General features: G+C 39.4%; 3 protein-coding genes across 3 annotated transcripts in view; 2 read left to right on the top strand and 1 right to left on the bottom strand.

The window, feature by feature from the left end:
• yes1 (YES proto-oncogene 1, Src family tyrosine kinase) overlaps positions 1 to 3,724 on the top strand; it is a 33,527-nt gene extending 29,803 nt beyond the window's left edge. Inside the window, exon 12 of the mRNA XM_085255912.1 lies at positions 1,799 to 3,724. Within this exon, the coding sequence (XP_085112038.1) occupies positions 1,799 to 2,007 (209 nt within the window). The 3' untranslated portion in view covers positions 2,008 to 3,724. The remainder of the gene's footprint in view (positions 1 to 1,798) is intronic.
• On the bottom strand, positions 3,413 to 9,614 carry clul1 (clusterin-like 1 (retinal)). Its single transcript, XM_085255913.1, has 9 exons — positions 9,496 to 9,614; positions 7,234 to 7,369; positions 6,903 to 7,051; positions 6,642 to 6,812; positions 5,723 to 6,158; positions 5,274 to 5,396; positions 4,976 to 5,190; positions 4,185 to 4,363; positions 3,413 to 3,977 (listed from the first exon to the last, which is right to left on the bottom strand). The coding sequence occupies exons 2-9, from the start codon at positions 7,334 to 7,336 to the stop codon at positions 3,962 to 3,964; spliced, it is 1,392 nt and encodes a 463-aa protein (XP_085112039.1). The 5' UTR covers positions 7,337 to 7,369; positions 9,496 to 9,614; the 3' UTR covers positions 3,413 to 3,961.
• A 1,914-nt stretch (positions 9,615 to 11,528) lies between these two features.
• Positions 11,529 to 22,226, top strand: part of colec12 (collectin sub-family member 12) — a 31,913-nt gene continuing 21,215 nt past the window's right edge. The window contains exons 1-2 of the mRNA XM_085253758.1: positions 11,529 to 11,937; positions 15,140 to 15,190. Coding sequence (XP_085109884.1) covers positions 11,931 to 11,937; positions 15,140 to 15,190 — 58 coding nt within the window. The 5' untranslated portion in view covers positions 11,529 to 11,930. The remainder of the gene's footprint in view (positions 11,938 to 15,139; positions 15,191 to 22,226) is intronic.

Genomic DNA, 22,226 nt, shown 5'->3' with positions numbered 1-22,226 from the left:
TATTGTCATCCTCAGTCATCTGGGGCTTTTTCACCCTGTGAATTAGAATAGAAATCCACACATGTGATCTGATATGAGTCATCTCAGGTGTTTAGTGACTTGTCAGTCACTGGCAAAGTACCCTTGCATGTGTGATCCCCCTTCTTATCCCTTTCTTCCACCTCGTTTCTGCCCCCTGCTGTATGAGATCAGTACTGCAGTGTGTGCCTTGAACTGTGTTAAACTGACAGTGATTACAGAGCATGCCATATGGACGACTTAACGATGTCTTGTAGAGGTCCATCTGGCTCCAGTGGCCTTCTTGGTTTCAGTGCAAATCATTCCTCTAATTATTTCACCCCAGAGCTGCAGATTCAGGGGGTTGAACCCACTTATTTGCATTTTTTTAAACCATAAAGTGTCTAACTGTACATGTATGGTCTGCTCTTCTTATTTGAATTCGATGCTAGACAGTGCAGATGTATTTGGATGCAGTTAGACCAAGTGTCTGGACCGTGATGTGTCATTTCTTTTCCATTTTATATCAAGTGTGTGTGTATAGGTATCTACTGTTACCCGAATAGGCAGACATGATGTTAGAGCTGAGGTTTTAACATGCGAGATGTAAATCATTCTACCACCTCAGCAGCCGACATATTGCTGCCACCACATCCTGGTCTCAGCAGCTGCTCGGGGCTTTTCCTCTCCTCTCCGACTGTGAGATAATCTGATCCCCACTCTCCCACAGAGAGATGGAGGGGGGAGGATGCGGCTATGCTGTGACCATGCCGCTGACTCTGTGTCATAACCTCTTTTAGCTGCAGTTGAGCTCCCCACGGAGCTGTTTCTGTGCTGTGTCACAGAGTTCATGATCACGATCTTCCTGTCTTGGGAAGAAATCTGTGACACTGCGACGCGGAGCTGGAGCAGTTCTGTTTGTTTTCTTGTTGTTCAGTTTTACGAGTAAACCAGTAAACTGGAGGAAGCTACGCAGACTTCTCTGTGAGAGCGCTGGAGCACCTGTATCGGTTTATTTCTGCTAACAGTCTTATCTCCCTGTATGTGTTTTAAAATTGACTAAAAGTCTTAACAGGAAATAATGAGTGAACTTCCAACTGGGTCATTGAGGTTTTTTTTCCCCCCGTACCACAGTGGTCTGCGTGGGCATTTAATCCTGCTGTCAGCTGTATGACAGCAGCGCTTTCTACAGTCAGGCTGCACACTGAGCTATTTCCTAATCAAAAGTTGTACTAGTTTTCTTGACCAGAAAACTTTGGAAGACTCCTTCTGTTATATGGTTTTTCAAATAACCACAGAGAGAAGTCATATTGATGTGGAAGTCAAACTATATTAGGTGTGTGTGTGTGTGTGTGTGCGTGTGCTTGAATGCTTCAAAGGCAAAAATAAATGAATACATCCGTACAAGGACTAGAGTGAAAATTAGTGGAAAAGCTGCTAATGTCCAAAGAAAAACTTTGAGAGATCTTCAGAAATTCTGAAGATGTATTTCTCATGACCATAATAAATAAAATAAATTATATAAAAAACGTCTAGAGTTATATTAAACCACCAATTTATGAAATTTTATTCCCATCCATCAGAGTGCACAGCTTCACTCGGCACATAGGTTAGATGGTGCGATAATCTCCCTTTTTGTGTGTCTATAGTGTAAATTTCCACGATTACAATCCCACTGCCTTACTTAGATCAAATAAATGAATAGATGTATGAAGTACCTTTGTAATGAATGTTTGGATAACCTGACTATATAATGGCTGTCCATTTATATTGTATTTCTTGTCCTTTTTTTTCCTTTAAGGCATGGTGAATCGAGAGGTACTCGAGCAGGTAGAGCGAGGTTACCGCATGCCCTGCCCACAGGGCTGCCCCGATTCACTGCACGAGATGATGAAGCAGTGCTGGAAGAAGGAGCCAGATGAAAGGCCGACCTTCGAGTACATCCAGTCCTTTTTAGAAGACTACTTCACAGCCACAGAGCCACAGTATCAGCCAGGAGACAACCTCTAGTCGGGAGGATCTGGGACTAACTCTGGCAAACCGCGGTACATCGGCAGAGATCAAAATCCAGGAAAACCAACGTTTCTGCTGAAGCTGCAGAAAATACTTTTTTTTTTTTTTTTACAAACTTTTCCAAACTGACATACCCGATGTAGAGGAAGTAGAGGTTTGTCCCTTATGTACCTGGGGGGCCAAATATGTGGGGAAATGTCCAAGCGGGTTGAACTCTGAGAACTGTGCATATCACAATAATCCATATAGGCTGGCCACAACACTGTGATCCAAATTTTCAAATGAATGGTTACTCGCGGATGCATTTTTTTAATGAACGTTTTTTTAAATGAGAAGTTCCCCTACCCTTCCTCCAATCCACCATCTTTTTTAAATTAAATTTAACAACAAAAAGTCTTTGATATTCGAGTGAGAGCTTTTATATGTATATGAGTTTGGTATGAATATGTAGGTTGATAAGAACAGACTGCTGACAAATCAAAGGAAAAACAAACGGCGACTCAGTGGGCACAAAAGGAGCAAAGGATTCGAGTATTTCCTTTAATTTGTCAGCCATATGTATGTAGTGGGCGCCCAATTACTGTGTGAGATGTTACGTATGTGCTCTGACTGTAAAGTGTGGAGCATTATGAGGTGGAATAAATGGAGGAGGAAAAACGGTGGTATCGTATGGATGCAAGAATGTACTGAGAGATGACCGCAGATGTACATACAGTATGTATAAAAAGTGTATTTGAGCAGGTGTGACGAGGTGGAAGAAGCAGGAATAACAAGTGTTTTTTAACAGGGTTGTTTGAATCTCAAAATGAAATTTTCTTTTTTTGTCATTTAATCTGGGACTTGAAATCATAAAGAGGTATTTTGCTAATTTACAAGTGCAAACAGTTTTTCCTGATTAACGTTTTGTATAAGAAAAGAAAAGATTAGACAGTTCAGCTGTGAAATTTAATTAAGATTGTCTTCATCTTTCTATAAGATTTGCTTCTTGTCTTTCTTTCCCTGTTGTACAGCTCTGATTGCTACAGAAGATTCTTGTAGATTTCTCTTCATTATTGCACACATCTACACAGTCGAATTTTGCAGCGCCGTGACTGACGGTGCAGGAGTCGCCATACGTGGGACTGTGTGCAGATCGACACTGTCCTCATTTCAGATTTTGCTGGAGGGAAAAGCTTTATCCAAAGCTACAACCTCAATCAAGTATTCTCATAGGTTTGAAATGCAACTATGCAAAGCCGTGCGTGTGGTGATGTTTAATGAAGCATCTCCAGTGGTATTTGCATGTGAGCAGCTCCGCTCTCCTATGATTTTCATAGTTCAGTTCCCGGCGGTACAGATGATATATCACTTCGTGTGCGAGTTAAATAGAAACAGACAGACAAAACAAACACCTGGCACACACTGTGTTCCAGACAGGGCTTTAGTGCTTTTACAGATCAAAATCTAATAAGAAATTCTTAGAAATGCTTCCATTCTCTGTCCAGGTGTGTGTGATGGGGAAATTTGGGAGTATGAAAGCTACAAAGATGTGAACTTTTTGTTGTTGTTGTTGTAATTCTTTCTGTTCATCACTCAAAGAACATGTGTGATTGTTCTTAAACATAAAGACATGGGGACTTGAACTAGTAGGGACATGAATAATGAAATGAATGAGAAAAGTTACTAATAATGATTTTTGTACAGGAAAAAAAATAAAAGGTTTACTCAAAGGTTACTTTTACTACTTGTGTTCTTGACGAGTTGCAGTGATCTTCTTGAAGAGTCGGACCCAAGACGTCCAGATGTTTTCTTAAACGTGGCTATTTTTAAAAATTCATTTAAATTTATGCTTCTTTTTACTTTACTGAATACTGATGCTTTCTGACTTTGATTTGACATTTGTAGATTTCAACAAGATGATGGCTACAATACAAACATGCTCGAGTTGTATTCACTGTTGCACACTGCAGTATTACTCATCTTCAAACCTGTAAAGAAGCAGAGAAAGCAATACCTAAATGATCTCCACCGTCGTTGTAAAACTGATGAATATTGCATCAATATTTCAGAAAGATTCAGCCTTGCTATCTAATGACATTTCTGCCTTTTTCTTTAAAAAAAAAAAAAAAAAAAAAAAAAAGACAAGTGATACTGACAAAAGCATGGGTGAAGGGTTCAGTCATTCTGGCTCTCACCTGACCATCTCCTTGTACTTCTCCAGAGCCTCTCGAGCCACATACTGAATGAAGGCTGGGTCCTGCAGCTCCAGCTCGCTGGGAACGGTGAGGGTAAGCGGAGGAGAGTTTAGGACGCTTACCTCCACCTTGGTCTCACGAACAGCCTCATTCTGTTCATTGTGGCTCTCTGGCGCCACCTGGAGAGTGGAAGAAGTCATTTTACATCAAGCACTCCTTTGCAGTGGCATATACAATAAATATTCCACTTTTACGATCAGATTTAAAATTTTCCTTTTTGCTAAAGCTTAAAGTTCGGGCTGGATCAGATGACTGAACCATTCCTATGTTACACTGCTATAGGTGAGTGCTGCTGGGGAGGGGCTTCCCGTGATGCACTGAGCATTTCTTCTTCACTCGTCTCTTTTCACTCTGTGCATTTATTCTCCACTGCTGTGTTTAATCATTAGCAATTAAACTCTGGCTCTCTTCTATATTTTATCTTTTGTCCTATTTTCCTTCCCTCACCCAACCAGGCATAGCAGATGGTCGCTCCTCCCTGAGTCTGGTTGTGCCAAAGGTCTCTTCCTGTTGAAAGGGAGGTTTTTTTTTTTTCCCCCATTGTCACCAAGTATTTCTACTATTTTATAAATGTTTGCGATTTAAATTCGGTTTATTGAAGATTTAAGAGTTCCATGACAAAAGCTCTGTGGATATGCCTCCATTTAAATTTCTCTTTAAGAAAACATATCTGCTGTTTTTATTTCATATTTCATCATAGCTTTGCCACCTCTTCCACCATCCCTCCTCACCTTGGTGATGTGGAAGATATTTTGTGAAGCGCTGCTGTTGCTCACAGCCTGAGCCACCCAGCTGTATACAGCCGACATGTTGCTGAGCCAACTGACTGTTTCATCAGTGTGGTGCTGGACAATAGACAAGATCTCATCAAACTGCTCTTTGGAGATTTCCAGCAGCTGAGAAACGTCATCCAACTCCACGTGCAGTTCCCGAACACTGGGACACTCTGGAGCCAAGAAGAAGATAAAGTTTTAAGTTTCAAAATGTCAGCTCGAATAAACGTCCAGGTTGAGGCTGGTGGTTGCTCACCTGTGAGCAGAGCTCCCTGGCAGTTCTCACACTCGCTCTGTAGCTGCCAGCACTCTGATGTCTGTCTGCGGAGGGCTCTGCACAGCTTCCTGTTCTGCAGGAAGCGAGGAAGACTTTCCCTCTCTACAACAGAATTTTTTATTTATTTTTTAGTTTGCTAACACTTTATGGAACAGCTAAGAATAATAAAACTCAGTCTGTACAGTTAACTTACAAATAAGAAAATGCACTGAAATTTGTTCAATTACATTTAAAATGATTTCAACTCAGTAGTTCCAAACCATGTGACACTGGGAGCAAGGAATCTGCATATTTTAATTCCAACCAATTCCAGCAGCAGCTCTATAAATTTACAGATGGAACCAGAGAAATCTGCAGCTGTTATTTTTTGTATATTTGGCACACGCTCACTGGCACACGTGAGGCAAACTGCTCGGCTTAATCATTACCTTTCTTCTTCTCCTCCTCCACTGTCTTGTGGATATCATCAAACACCTGGGTCACCACAGCTCCAAACTCATCCACCACACTTTTAGCAAAGTCAAAGAAGGATTCCAGTACTTCCTCTAGTCCCACACCCTGCAGGAAGCCCGAGTCCCGGGCAGGGTCGTAGGGATCAGAGGTGGTTTCTTCCATCAGGATATCGGTGTTGTTCAGAAAGGCTCTCTGAAGAGCTTTGTCAAGCCTGCTGCTCAGCTTAGAGACCAGGGTGACGCTACGGTTCACCAGCATTCCCACTTTATTGACCAGTCGGTTGAAGGAGTCTTCCATCTGGACGATCTCTGTGTCTGTGTTGTTATCCTGGTTTACCAGAATGTCCCCTGCTTCCAAGTTGGTCTCACGGGGACCAAAGCGCCGGGAAACTCTTTTAAAAAAGTTTTCTACCTACAAAACAGAAGTGATGGAAATTGATGCATTTCACAGAATAGAATAGAACAACTGTGATTTCAGGATTGGGAGATAATTCAAAAACATCCCGTTTTAGCTGAATTTAGCATCTACTACTCAAACATCAGGATTTATTTTGAGGTATTGTTTTATTGTTAATATACAAAACAAAAACGCTATTATAACAAATACATAATGAAAAAATTAATTAATGATAATAAATTAATAAAATAATATTTCAGTTTTTGTCTCAGTATGTATCTATTTTTAAAATGGATTTGCACTCAATTTTTATGACTCCCATTACTGACTAATTTATTCAAGCGACTTCAGACAAAGTTATTCAATGCATTGTTATGAAAATACAACAGTCTGTCAGTGGGAGAAGATTGCGCCAACTGTACAACTGTCATTTTTCAACTGAGAACATGTAACTTTATTTCTAGCAGCATTATTTGAAGGGCATGAAAGTCTGCATACCTTAGTATGGAAAGAAGCAAAGCCCCTGCGGCAGGTGGAGGTATAGAAGTTTTTACATGCATCCTCCAGACAGGGTCTGCAGTCCTCCCACTCAGTCTGCAGGGAGTCTTTGCACTGCTCCTCTGCCTCTTTTAGCTTCTCAGTCACCTCCTTGGCTAGTTCTGCTGCCCCCTGGTGGTCAAAATAGGATTCTTTAATATGTTTTCATCATTGACTTGAATCTTTTATTTTCTTTTGCAGGAAATCAAACGTGGATCCAACCTTCTTCTTTTCGCTGCTGTTTCTCAAAGACCTCATCAGGTGTTCATGCTTCTGCTCATTCCTCCACATCACCTCCTTCATCTGCTTCACCCCATACAAAGCTCTCCTTACCTCCTCATCCACAAGCTTCTCACCACCCAGTGACAACTCTGAGAAAACAAAAGGAAACTGAGTGCATTTTAGTCTACACATAAACACACTATTAAACCCTAAAAGTTTAATATTAAGAACAAGAAACACATTTCCTTCAAAGTCACTTACAAATATTTCTGAACAAAAGAATAATTAGATGAACCAAATCTACTTGGAAGTGTCTGTTCTGCAAACTCACGTTTTAAAGTGTCCTCTGAGATGCCTTCACCTTGATCCGTAGGTACAGAATCGAGGAGACCCAGCGTCACCAACAAAAGTGTTAAACCCAGCAGGAAGTTCATTTTGGAGCTCTGTCACAGCGACTAATAAAAAGTCTGACAGGATATACCAAGTGTGATTTAGGGGTTACGTATGAAACCGACTCACATTTAGACACTGAGATTTAAACACAATTAGAGCCTATCTGTGCATAAACTTTAAGATTGTTATCAAAGAGATCGTTTTGCAAAGATGAGTAAGCAAATCATGGCATCATGGTGACCTCTCATTTAAGGTCACTAGATTAATATGCAAATAATGCTACACATAGTTACTTCAAATGTCAGTTTTGAGACTGACAAGAACTTTTTGAGTACAGCTAAATCTTATTTTTTATGTACATTACAATTACAAGTTATAATACTTTAAATTGATAACAACTTTAATACATATAGCATGTTCATGAGTATTTTAAAACCTTTTTAACTTGATATTTATCCCTAAACATTTAAACATTCATTGTTTTAATAGTCAATGAAATGAATGCCACATGTGAACTATATGCACAAAAATAAAAAATACTCAAAATAACAATTATACTCAAAATTATGTCAAGTATATTAAGATGGTGAACACCTGCACTTTGCACTTGGCTTTACTGCACTACAAACTTCTAAAAAGGACGATGAAAATAACATGAATATATAAAGAATATACTTATTTCCCTTTAAATGTAACTACTCCCCAGAGAGTGAGCTGCCGAGGCGGAGGTTTGTGCTCTCTGGAGTTTTTTTCTTAGGCTTTCTTTTCTTTGCTTTCAAATCTAACAATTTGACTTATTTGTGCTTGCATACACAAATCCATCTTTATCCATTTTCAAGAAAACAATAAGTGCTATCTAGTCAGCCACAAAGGCGACAGGATTTAAGGGTGAGCGTGAGCCTGATTTAACGTGGTCATATAGAAGTCTCCCACTTGGTGGCGCTACACAGCCACTAGGCGCTGAAAAATCCGGATGATCTTATATCGTCGTGTTGGTGTTGATCCTGGAACAACATAGTAAATGTTGTTCCAGGATCAACATTGCAAGTGACCAATCACATTCTTCTGACTTTATTCTTTGGCGCACCAAGCCATTCGTGCATTTATGAAATTCCAGTGTTGCAAGGACAATATCAATTCTGCTTAGCGTTTATTAAAGGGTTGGGGTTAGGGTCAGGGTCAGATCGTGCGAAAAATCCCACCTCTCTCATACTTACTTCTCAGTTACCATATTTGTTAACATTTCACCAATAGTTTCCTGCACAGAATAGTGATCACTATACTTTACTGCATTTAAACAAATTTAACTTATATTGTTTAGAGCAATGGTGTAGCCTGTTATGACTCTATGAGGAGGCTTTGCCCTTTTTCTTTTCTTATCTTTTTATTCATTTGGCTGACTGAGTTTAGTTTTTACTTTAAGCAGCACCAGTGTGAGGTCAGCAGCAGGCGGTGATCACCAAGCAAAAGGCACCGTAGGGTCAAATTCAGCTCAAAAATTTTGCAAGCTGTGTTTCCGACAGGGACATCTGTTGTGTCAGGAGGTTAAGCTCCATAAAATCACAAGGATACACAAAAGAGGAAACTTTAAAAATACATTTTTGAATTGTTTTGAGTTGGGTTGCCAGTTTGGTAACAATTAAATCATCTGCCTGAATTTTCTAGAGCCTGTGCCTCAATTATAAGCCTCGTGAGTTACAATTTGGCATGCAGCAGGGATTTACAGTAAACAGGGATGAACTTTTTAGGGATGTGCTAAAAACAGCTTCTCTATTCTATTTTACTGTCTCCAGTTTTTATTAAAATATGTTTAAACTGATTCAACTATAACTCAATAACAGACTCCTGTCTTTTCCTTGGCGTATCTCACTTTTTGCCCTTTGCCAGCTGACATCCAGGATGAGTGGGTAAAAAAAGGGGGAAGAATGGTGTAATTTTTTTTAACATGATTTCATTATTTATGGTTATGGTTATGAATTTAGGTTAATTTTTAAATACAGCTGCTGAATATTTGAATTTTATTTATGGCAATAATTAAAGTATCTATCTATCTACAACTGTTGCTGTGCTATCACAGCTCATGGAAAATTTCCGACTTCACTTAGAAAAAGCGTTAATGATAAAAGTTAGCTGAAGAAGTGTTGATTAACTAAAAGACAAACATAACAACAACAGAGCGATTACATGAGGCACAACTCACCAGCAGCAGACTGAAGGTGCTTCTCTGTCGACCGAAATAAACAAAGTGCTCGGTGTGGACAGATCTCGTCAGGATATCTTGACCTGACGAGATCTGTTGGTAATCTTTCCACTTCAGCTTTATCCTATTACTGTCCTTGCTTGAGGTTGATGCCCGTTAATCCAGCAGTCGTCACACTGACTGAGTGGTTTGTTTTGGACAAGAGACTGCTTAGTCACATCAAACGTACTGTTGACAACCAGAAAAATGTATTTATTTCAAATGTTGTAATGGGGTATCGGCACATGTCAGACAAGACATCAGAGGCCAGAAGTCTTGTACGTGCACATTAGAGGCTGAAAGGTTTGAGCGAGGTTTACTCTGTGGCTGGCTTTTATATGAGGTGTAGAGAAGATGTCCCTGAAGGGATTCAAGTTAAATAACCACAAAAGAGTCAAAATGTCTCAGAATCAACAGCAAATTCTGATTACATCTGCCAGCAGCTGTACATCTGTGTAAAGGCTTTTGGAAATGTTTGCTGCACACACAAATATTAATGTTAAATTAACCATTAACCAGTCAACCAAGCACACATGGTTGTCTCAGTCCTGTTCACTCACACACACACACACACACACACACACACACACACACACACACACACACACACACACACACACACACAGTGAGCTGAGCTTTACACGTTATTCTTTCTGTTGTTAAGCTTGTTTTGGGTTTTTTTTAACCTGAGCCGGACTGATCTCATAACCTATACTGGCACAGGTGAAAGAGGTGAATAGTACACTCTGTTATATATTATATGAATAGAAGCCAGTCCAGCCTATTTTTTAGTAAAGGGACACATTCCTCTCAGCAGAAAGCTGTTTCCATTAAAAGTTTTCATTCTTGGTCAAATGCGAGGGACTCTCTCACTGCTGCTCCCATCATTCTCAAAAATGTGCCCTCTTTGCATGGTGTGACCCAGATAATAGAGTCCTTATGGATAATAATCAAAAACAGCCAGTGCTTCAGCCTCACTGACACCTTCTGCACCTGGTTCCTATAACACTGCAGGGCAAACCCGTTCCTCCCATGTCCTTCCATGGCTCAGCTCAACATAAAACAGTTGAATGTATAAAATGGCACTTGGCTGTGTAAGATTTCAAGCACACAATTACTCATTGAGAAATTCAGGTCAATTTTATTTATATAGCGCCAAATCACAACAACAGTTGCCTCAAGGCTCTTTATATTGTAAGGTAGACTTTACAATAATACATACAGATAAAAACCCAACAATCATATGACCCCCTATGAGCAAGCACTGTGGCGACAGTGGGAAGGAAAAACTCCCTTTTAACAGGAAGAAACCTCCGGCAGAACCAGGCTCAGGGAGGGGTGGGAGAAGGAAGACATGCTGTGGAAGACAGACAGAGATTAATAACAGGTATGATTCAATGCAGAGAGGTCTATTAACACATAGTGAGTGAGAAAGGTGGCTGAAGAAGAAATACTTAATGCATCATGGGAATCACGTAGCAACCTACACCTATTGCAGCATAACTAAGGGAGGATTCAGGGTCACCTGGTCCAGCCCTAACTATATGCTTTAGCAAAAAGGAAAGTTTTAAGCCTAATCTTAAAAGTAGAGATAATGTCTGTCTCCCGAATCCAAACTGGAAGCTGGTTCCACAGAAGAAAATAAAATAGAAGTCTTCTACCTTTTATTTTATTTATTTATGTATTTATTTAGTTAGTTTGCCATGAGACAAACATTTCAGTCCACTCTGAGTTCTTCTTCGGTTTTGTGTTTTCGGACATAAAAACTGAACCAATAACGGGGAACACAACATTTGGAATCACTATAATTCAGAATCATTCTCCCATATTAAGACTGGGGAAATCAAAATGAACCGCACAATGGCAGCTGTGCGCTGTGTGTGTATGTGCAAACACCCTCTGCAGACGGTGCGCACAGATGTGAGGAACACGTGGTTTCTCCAAGCAGCCACTTCCTCTCACGTATGGATTCCTTCACTTTGGAGTTTCTCCTGTTACTCTTGCGGGTGTGACTGGAGCGCTCATGACTCGGATACACCCTCAAACTCAGCATCCCTTCCAACAACCACATAACTATTTTACATTTTTCCTCCCTACTTTTTTAGAACTTCTTCTTCCATTTCTTATTTTTAGCAAAGTGCGTCCTTTTTATGCAGCACTAAAGTTACCTGCGCTGAAGGAGGTCTAGCTTAAAGAGCTGCGGATGGAGCTTTGAAATCTTATTATTGTTATTATTATTCTTTGTAATAACCTATCAACACGCTAAGGAAACCGGGAAAGCCCACGGATTCAAGGTGCCTTGGCGCATAACGGGAGGTTTCGGGCAAATGCCACTGCGATGCTGTGGATGTGACTTCAAACAGCAGCTTCACAACGGTAGAGTCCTGTAAACCACAATGAAAGGTAAGCTCAGTCTGGGGACAAAAGTTTTAAAATGATGGAAAATATCTAAATAGCAAACTTCGGTCTACTTTCTGTTTACCCCACATTCCTCTCGCGCTTTTTTGTCACACTTTTCTGCGCGCGCTCTCTCTCTCTCAGTCTGGGGCATGAGGAATGCGTAGGCTACAACTGGCGTCTAACATCTGGAATCAATTAAGGCACTCTGTTTGGGATTGTTTTGCATCTGTCCACTGCTGCACATCAAACACTAACCCGTGTTAGGAGAACTTTTCAAAACTTAGGAAAAAAATGAATCATGGTGCAGTGTGTGACTGCCTCGGGAGGGAGAACGTGTTGTTTTAAATCAAGGTTTAGATAAAGATTTCCCAGATGCGATTCTCATGTATTGCCCTGGTGTTTTGGACTAAATTAAGCTCCTCCATGTCAGTCTCTGAGGTCCAAGCTTTATAGGTCAGTAAGCTGTTTCCCTCTTACAAATAAAAAACACTGGTTACTGCCATCTTGTGGTCTCTCTTAGAGAGCTTCACATTTTGACCACATTTTTGATCATCTCTGGGATTTCACATTATTTCCGCCCAGCAGAATGACAGACATTGCCCTTATACTTTCAATTTCTGATATTCTTGATTTTAGAAAAACAAATATAATAATAATAATAATAATAATAATAATAATAATAATAATGAAAGGGAATGATTTATGGCCTGACCATCAAATTAAAGAATTCAGAAATTATGGCACTGCATAACCTCAATGCAAAAACAAAAAAAACCGCAAATCATATAAAATCCATTAAGGCAGGTAAATACTTGCTAGGATCAGACTCTACAGAGTCCATACTCTGTAGAAATAGAGGAAGTGCATTCTGCAATCTGGGCGCAACAGTTTGGAAGGCTCCTCTCGAGTTCTGAAACGGGTGTGGGGGACCACTAGAAGGTTTTGATTCTTGGCCCTTTCTTGTTTAGACAAGTAAACAGACGATTACAGTAGTCCAGTCTTGTAGAAAGAAAAGCATGAATTATCATCTCAGGTTCACTTGTTGACTCAATTAATCTAAGTTTTGAGATGTTTCTCAAATCACAAAAACAGGTTCTTACTATCCATTTTAAGTGTCACTCCAAGGAAAAAGCTCGACCAAGAATAAAAACCTAAATTTGGAGACCTTGGAGAGTTTGTGACCTTCAGAAGGCTTAAATGAGCAGTATAGCAGAATATCACCAGCAAAAGATGATAAGAAACATCAAGAAACTGCTGTGTTATCTGGCCTAAAGGAAGAATGTACATCAAAAACAGAATAGGCCCCAGCACAGAGCCTTAAGGAACTCCACTCTACTGAATCCTACTGCTTATTTTTATATAGATATAGAGACATGGAAGTGTATTTTTTTTTCTAATCTTACAGATACTGCACATTGCTAATACAAGCAGAGATTTTAACAGGATAAATATCAGTATTTTTACACTGTTTATCTGTATGTATTGTTACTGCTTTCATTTAAAATTTGAATATAAATGTGAAGGGACGTCTTAATACAGAAGATAATTAAAGGCAAATAGATACTTATAGAAGGCAAACACAAAGAGGCACTGGACTGCTGTAGGATTCAAGTTTTAAAATACTGATGTTGATGGGGCCAATATATTGGGCGATATTAGCTGTTTTTCAATATACTGGTATCAGCATTTAAAGAAGAGATCGAAGAAACACCCTTCAATTGTGTTATGATTGTTAATGCAACTTCTCTGTTGTCAACACTTTTGGAATGCTAGCTGATCCAAGCAAAGTCAGGCGGCGCAGAAACAAGTAATCCACCACTTGCTGTGACAATAAAGCACATTATTTTTCTTTGTATTATCTTAGTAAGGACTCATAAATATCTATATATAACAAATGTTATTGAAATCTGGCAATGTTTCATCTGTCTGGTAGAAAAAAAATATCAGCCAACATATATGTCAGAGTTTTAAATCAGTAAATATCAGTAACGGTGTGAAAAATCTTATATTATTATTATTATTATCATTGTTATATATTTTAAACTTTCTTTTCCATGCAGGACTTTGTTTATATCAGAGAGACAGATGGCCTAACCTTCCAAAATGGACAAATTGTGTCCTCTCAGTATTATGTAACTATTAGTCTCACTAGTATCTGCTTCTGGAATGTTAAACAATCTTTCTTAAGTATCCTGGCCCCATGCAGCAGTACGCATCGCCAAATCCAAATAACACTCACTTTGACTTGCGCTTTTTTCAGGTCAGCCCTTCGGGTAAAATTCCATTTCCCAAAAATGACTTTTCAGCAGCTCCAGACTTACACTGATACAACTATTGTAATGGGATGTTTTCATGTTACTTGGAAACATAAACAGGAAAGAGGTTGTTGGGGGTGTAGGGATAGGGAAACACAAATTGTAAGATTGGTTTAGTATGTTTTACAACACTTTAGATTGTTCTGGTCACCTCTTAGCTCCATCTGCTCTCTGTCCATGGGGTCTGCTAAAAGGTCAGAGTCATTTATTTCAGTACTAGACCTTGGAAAGAGGCAGCTTCCCATCACACATTTCTTACTTCTCCCGTTTCCAGCTGAAGAAGCACTGATAGAAAAGAGTCACTGCTCTAGTCTTCAGACATTTATTGCCCCTTTTAAGGTTATATAGATGAAAAAGGGGGTTTTTGTCATAAGATTATTGGGACATGTTTTGTTTCTTTATTTTCATGGGTTAGAGTTGTTCCCACAGACATGGGAGAATAATCCCACACAGTGGTTTTGGGGTTCAATCCTGTCAAGGTTGGACATGTTGATAGTCTGATTTAGACGATCTCAGTTGGACAAATTTTGGACATGTTTTTAAAATGTTTAAGGCAGATTCAGTGGGCAACAAATAACATTTCCTATATGATTTTCTTACAGTACTCATTGAGAGAGACATGGTTTTAAATATCCTCTACAAAGGAAAATTTTGATTTAAATTGACTGGAGAAGTCTGTTCTTTATTAAACTGTAATTTGTGTAGAAAACAAAAGCTAATCTTAGGGTTTCAGTAATGTTTCAATCTCTTCATCAACAGGCACAGTTTACAGTATATTCAAGCTCACATCTCTTTATTTCTGTCTGACTGAATTTAACATTCTATTGGTTTTTGGTTTCTTTTTGTTTACTTTCCATTAAATTTTATCCCTTTTACTGTTCTCCTTCCAGACGACTTTGCTGATGAGGAGGAGGTGCAGTCCTTTGGTTATAAAAGGTTTGGTAAGTATAAAGTGACTTCTGGAACCATCTGCTGTGACCACCTTAACTGGTTCATATTTCTTATGACACATCAGTGATTTTGCACACTTTTTTGTGTGTGTCTTGGCTGTAGCCCATCTGCAATAATCCTTGAGGTTAAATGCAGACTGCAACTCATTTCCGAGAAAGGTACTTATTTTTGGCTGTAGCTTTCATTTTTATTTTATTTCTTTGTTATAACAGAAAAGGATTACAGTGGAACGAGAAACCACAATATCCTGGGTGTTCCTGACTAGCTGATAACTTTGCAGTTTTATCAGCACATGTGTACTTCTGTTAAACCCTGGGCTATATAAAACATAAAAACTGCCTCCCACTGGATCTGTTCTTGGTATGTATTTGGGTCTTATGCAGACAGGTTTGTTGACTTACCCACTCAGGTAATATATATATATATACCTCAAAACAGATGTTGTTAACATCCTAGATGTATGGCTATATTGATATCAGCCATTGGCTTGTGACATATGCAGAATCTGTAGGCAACAGGAAAGATTTCTGATATGTAAAGTGGATCTGAGAGTCCACAAACACTACATAAGATTTTCTTTTACAGAGGAGGTACCCATTGTTGGATGAAAAATGTACATTTCAGACATTTCTGTACTGGCTTTAATTTTCAGACACCATGTGTGGTGCTTAAATGGAATGCAGCTTCCTGCAATTCCCATAAATGCCCAATAAAAACAGATCAAATTTTATCCCTTTAATATTTGAGTGTTACAGAGTCCTTAGTGTTTATGCAGCCTAAATGCAGTAGGTGAAATACCTACCTTAAATAAGTTAAAGTCAGTTTAAATTTTATGTGTAGAGATCCAATTTGCAGCAACAGTCTTCTAATTTTAGGTAAAGAACCTACAATTAGAAAGAAACAACTCTACAAGCAAGCATTTAGTGACAGTGGGAAGAAAGAACTCCCTTTTAATAGGAAGAGACCTACAGCACAGCTAGACTTCTGTGTGGGGGAAGCTGTCTAACATGACAGTTTGGAAGGAGAAGAGAAAAAGGACAGCATAGGGAGAACTTTTGGAGAAAGAAGACAAGTCAGTGACACACAATATTAGCTTGTAATTGCATTATTGGTGAAAATAGGTGAGTGAAGAGGAAGAGCTCAGTTAATTATAGGAAGTCCCCCAGCAGCCTGAGCCTATAACAGCATAGTTAGGTGATGGTTCAGGACCACCTGATCCAGCCTCGACTATAAGTTTAATCAAAAAGGAAAGGCTTAAGTCCAGTCTTAAAACTAGAGAGGGTGTCTTTGTCCTGAATCCAAACTGAGAGCTTGTTCGATGGGGGAAGGGCCCTTAAAGCTGAAGGCTCTGCCTCCTGTTCTTCTCTTGGAAGCTCTAAGAACCACAAGTAAGCCTGCAGTCTGAGAATGAAGTGATGTATTGGGAGAATATGAGGTCTCTAAGATATGATGAAGCTTGATTATTCAGGACTTTTTATATGGAAAGAATCATTTTAAATTTAGTTCTGGTTTTAATCAGGAAGAGAAGCTAATGTAGGAGAAATATGTTCTCTCTTCCTGGTTCCTGTTTGTACTCTTGTTGCAGCATTTTGGATAACAATGTATCTCATGTACAAGACGTTCCAAATGTTGTTTATTTTTACAAGTAGCTTTTGTTTATTTTCTAGGCTGTCTATTACTGTATGTGCGTTAAACATGAATGCATGTGCTGATCCAACTCTTCTTACAAGAATAGGGCAGTTTGCATTTCTTTGCTTCCAAACCAAACATCGTTGTTGCTATGAATGTGTTTTTGTGTCATTCAGACAATATATATGTTGCCTATTATTTATTCAGACCATCTGCACTTTTTACTGAGCTGTTTGACCTCTGGTTTCTAAACAGATCACATAAGCGATAAGGGAAGTTGTATACCTAAATTGTATTTTTTCAAGTAGTTGCTGGACTTGAAACCTATCAAAACTGCTCTTTGGCACAGATTCTGTACAAGAAACACAATCCCTCCCTCCCCAGCAATATTAGTTTTTGATTGGCAGGGAGAAATTTGTTTCATGTTGCTCTCAGACCTTCAAAACATATTCACTCGGCACGTCATTTCTATATTTTTCATACTAAAACTAGTCATTTAGGTCCTCAGTCTTATAGGGAAGCATCAGCATTTCTTGTTTGTCCAGTCAAGATGTAGTTTGATGTTTCGATATAAACAGTCACATACTATGAGCAGATTGATATTGTGCTCACGTCTTTGCATAAAACAGGGAGCTAGAAGCCATGAAGACGGGAAGCTTAGAAAAACATGTAGCCTGCATAGTTTATACATCCACCCTGCATTTCAGGGATTTTCTTCAACAAAAAATGTTAAACTGTACCTTTAACTTGTCTCCTACACTTATACATTAGCAAAAAATGGTATGTTGCCCTGCGTCTCCTATGTCTTCTTTTAATGACAGGAAAGATGGTGTTGACTCATTCTGACATTTACTTTTCACAAGTGGTCTGTTTTCCCACTAAGAGTACGTCCAAACCTGAGAAGTTGCTGAGCTGCTTCCTGTGTCCATACTGGAGGTTTATTCATTGCCGGCCCGTACTCCAAAAAAGAAAATGAGACAGAGGTGGAGTGTGGGTTTCAGGTCTGGCCTGTGCTGTGTCAGCAAAATGCCAAAGGAGAGAGAGGGAAGAGGGAAGTGGAAAAATCTATTTTTTATTTTATTTTAAAATGCTTCCTTTATCTTAGCATCACTCAGTGCCCAGTGGTTGTTTTTGCAGTTTGTAATCTGCATTTATTTTTGACTAATTCCACAGGGAAACATTTTTCCATTGTTTTGTTTTTGGGTTATTGGTTTTTTTGTTTTTTGTTTCTTTTTTTTTCTTTTTTCTTTTTGGAGCTGATGAGTCACGTTCTTTGCTTGACTTATTTTTGGGAACAAGTGGTTTTAATTTATGCAGAGTTTATTACAAGAAAAGAATGCTTTCTAAATGCCTCCTTGTTACTTGCACCCCACTTCCAGAACACACATGCATGCACTTTATGTTCCGTTGTTGTAATGAAAAAACACTTTCTGGTGTTTTCAATAAAGAGCAGGAGTCTTGGGAGGAAACAGAGTGAAAATATGAATATGACTGCAAACAGAAAAAAACAAACTTAAGAAACTAGGTAACTAAAATAGAAACAATGAAGGACAACCCCCCCCCCCCCCCCCCCCAAAACAAAACAAAACAAAAAACAAAACAAAAAAACTCTTTCTCACACACAGAGAAGATAAGTTAATCCTGGATTGACCAGTGATAGTCTGGCTGGAATGGACTTATGGTAAATGGTAAAGCATGCCACAAGAGCTTCTGTTCAGAGCATCAAAGAGGGACAGTCGCAGGGCAGCTGAACAGACCCAAGGAGATTAGATTTAACAAGGTGCTGGAAACATTCCTCAGAGATTTTGATCCGCGATGATATGATAGCATCACACAGTTGCTGCAGATTTACATGAGTCAAATCTCACATTCCACCACATCTCAAAGATGCTCTATTGGATTCAGATGTGGTGAGTAGGGAGGCCATTTGAGTACAATGAACTCATTGACATGTTCAAGAAGCCAATTTGAGATGATTTGAGCTTTTTGACATAGCACGTAATTCTGCTTGAAGCAGCCAAGAGAGGATGGGTACACTGTGGTCATAAAGGGATAGAGTTAGACTGTTGCATGTAAGCATTGCCCCAAAGTGTGCCAAAAAAATCTGTGACAGTATTACACCATCTCCAGGATTATACTATCTCCGGGGGGGTTAAACCATAAATACAAGGAAGGATGGATCCATGCTCTCTTGTTCTTTATTTAAAATGTTGCAAGAAAAATTTAGGCTCTTTAGACCAGTTAATTATGCAGTTTTGGTGAGCACAAATTGGGAATGGGAACTGTAGTCTCAGTTTCCTGTTCACTGTTTTGTTTATGTGTACTGACCACGTAAGATCCTCAGCCAGATGTACACCAAGGAAGCGGAAGCTGCTCACTCTCTCCACAGCAGCGCCATTGATGGTGATGGGGGTGTGTACTTCTCTGCACCTCCGGAAGTCCACTATCAACTCCTTTGTCTTTGCGACGTTGAGGGTGAGATGGTTGTCTTGACACCAGTGGGTCAGGGCGCTGACCTCCTCCCTGTAGGCCGTCTCATCACCTTTGGTGATAAGACCCACCACTGTAGTGTCATCCGCAAACTTCACAGTGATGTTGGAGTTGCTAGTGGCCGTGCAGTCATAGGTGTAGAGTGAGTACAAGAGAGGGCTCAGTACACACCCCTGTGGAGCACCAGTGTTCAGTGTGATGGGGGATGAGGTGATGCTGCCTGGTCTGACCACTTGGCGTCTGTCAGACAGGAAGTTAAGGATCCAGCTGTGTTTTAAAGGGGTACATGCTGGAGCAGTAACACAATTTAAAAGCAAAAACAGGAAATAACTGACTTCGGTAAGATTCCTATACGCTGATTTCCTTCAAGAACTGGATATTTTCTCCTGTTTTTAACAATTCCTTCTAAACCCTCAAGATTGTTGTGAGGAAAATTCGCAGTAGATTAACAGTTTCTGAAATACTCAAAACAGCCCGTCTGGCACCAACAGCCATGACATGTTCAGAGTCACGTAAATTCACCTTTGTTCCCCATGCTCAGTTTGAACTTCAGCAGGTCGTCTTGACCATGTCTGCATGGCTAAATGCATTGAGTGGCTGCCATGTGATTGGCTGATTAGATATTTGTGTTATCATTTACTGTAAACCAGACATTAAATGCAAAGTTGTTTGTGGTACATCCGCTAATGTTGGTCTTTGATGCTCACATTATCAGTGCAGTAGTTATTCACACATCATTTGTCTCAATCTACAGGGTTCCTCTAAAAAAAACCTTTATCTATTTATTCTTTTTTCTGGGTTGTGAGTGACTTTAGTGTGTCATTATGTGCGTCAGAGGCCACTGTCCCCATGCATGTTGTATTCATTAAGGAATAGTACACGTAAGTTGTTGCCACGTTGTTTTTTCCACATTCTGCATAAAGATAAACCTTTCTTGACTTCACCCTGCTTCCAACTGAGGGCCTCTTGCGTGTATAAGCAGTAGTAGCTTCAGCTGACCATAAATTGTTCCATCTTCAATGTTTGACTCCAAATTTGTGGAAAAGGGTGTTCAGATGTGAAAGCCAGGTGGGGTGGAACTGCAGTGCGTCTGGCTTTCTTGCAGTAGCAGAGTTAGTCATTTCTTACAGACCAACAGATTTTTTTTTTTTTTTAGCCCTGCCATAATTTTAGTTGTCTAGCCTGAACCACTAGCCTAACCAAACCTTAAGCATATCTCAACCATTCTTTTGTTTCTGTCCCCAGTTGAACCCTCATGCAGAGCACGATTGTGAATACACTTGTACATAAATATAGGAGAATAGAGTGAATAGAATTTTCCAGCATTTGTACGCAGATAGTAGGAGTGCAAACTTAATATAAACTGCTTTGTATCCAAAATAGGTCTTAGCCATGCACAGCTGGATGTTTTATGGTGTATATGAATTTGTATTGAGTTGGGATTCTGTCTGAATTCCACTAAGGCAATTTAGAGATCACAGTACATTCCAGCTGCCTCCAGTTACATCTTATTCACAGTATATCAGACTTCCTTTAGTACAGACATTGCCACATAGATATAAACTCAATAACACAATAACTCAAAATGTCAATGAAAAAGGATCTCCAATTTAAAACATGATACTTCTAGAGTTGCAGCAGAGTTTCTGTCAGTAAGTAGTTTTATATATAGCCACAGTTGTTTTTGACTGAAATTGGCCTAACCACCTCATCCTTCGTCCCCAAGGGATATGTTGGTCAATTTTAACGAGATCCCTGGAACTGACTGTCACCTTCTCTCACATAATGGATGCTTGTCAAGCTCTGCATTCATGGCAGGTTCTGGCTTAAGAATAACATGGACAATATTGGAAGCATCTGACTGTATTTTCTCTCTACAGTCTCAGACGGGCTGGATGAAGAACTTGTGTATATGTCTCAGCATCAGCGTTACACTTAATGAAAGTCTTCTGGCCCCAGTGATGGCCAACATAAACTTATCTGCTTCCTCTCTTTGAAAAACAGCAGAAAGCTTCACTGAAACTGTGCGTTTGTCATTGCGTTGCCGTGAATCACCTCGCTGCTCGCTGTCTGACTCGCAGACCTGGCTCAGGGACTCTTGTTGCTCTGGCTATGCTTACATTGGCCCCAGTCCAGCACAGAGCTAAGTGTCTTGTTTATGCCTTAATACTTTCATTTTGATGGCTTAAAATGTCTGCATTTTATCCAGAAAAGTAGGTTATGTAATTTTTCCAGTTACTCAGCTCTCATGTCTTTTAAATGACTGTGTCAAGTATGCATTTGTGTATTCACATCGGTGCATCTGCTGCAAAGGAAAAGCAGAACCGTCCAGTCACCCTGAGCATTACTATGCAGGACTGAATACACGTAGTTCAGTACAATACTTCAGTGTTTTTCACCCACACTCCTGTAAATCAGATTTTCTTACAAATAGTCAGAGTCAGTGAATAGTTTAGCATTAGTCAAGTTTGGAGTTTGGAGACACTGACTCACTGAATTAATTTCCTTTCTGGGGCTTAAAGTGTAAAAGAAACTTTCAAAGCATGCAAATACTTGAAAGATTTAAAAGACTGAGATCAGGATATTTTATCATGATTATTCACTGATATCAGTGACAAAGATGTTTTTATTGCTTTGTCACATCAACTCAACATAATTTTTACATCTGGCCTGTGCTATATTTCCCCTAATGTACACATCTTTGCATCCAAAAAATACTGGTCTTCCCTTTACACCGAAATTCAGTGCATCTTGAAGAAAAAGTAGTAAGATGTTAAGTAATAGTGTAAGTACTATAAGTAAAAACAAGGTGTTTGTTCACATTACCCAAGCGCCAAGAAACAGAATATACTTCAGACCATTTATTCTGCCTCCATGATTGATGTAAACAAAACAGGTCCTCACTGC

Source organism: Mchenga conophoros, linkage group LG18 (genome assembly GCF_057382185.1).
Source record: "Mchenga conophoros isolate Kocher_MC1m ecotype Shallow Benthic linkage group LG18, M_conophoros_male_GT1.1, whole genome shotgun sequence".
In the NCBI taxonomy this organism is placed as follows: Eukaryota; Metazoa; Chordata; class Actinopteri; order Cichliformes; family Cichlidae; genus Mchenga; species Mchenga conophoros.
This window is presented reverse-complemented; position numbering and strand designations above follow the sequence as displayed.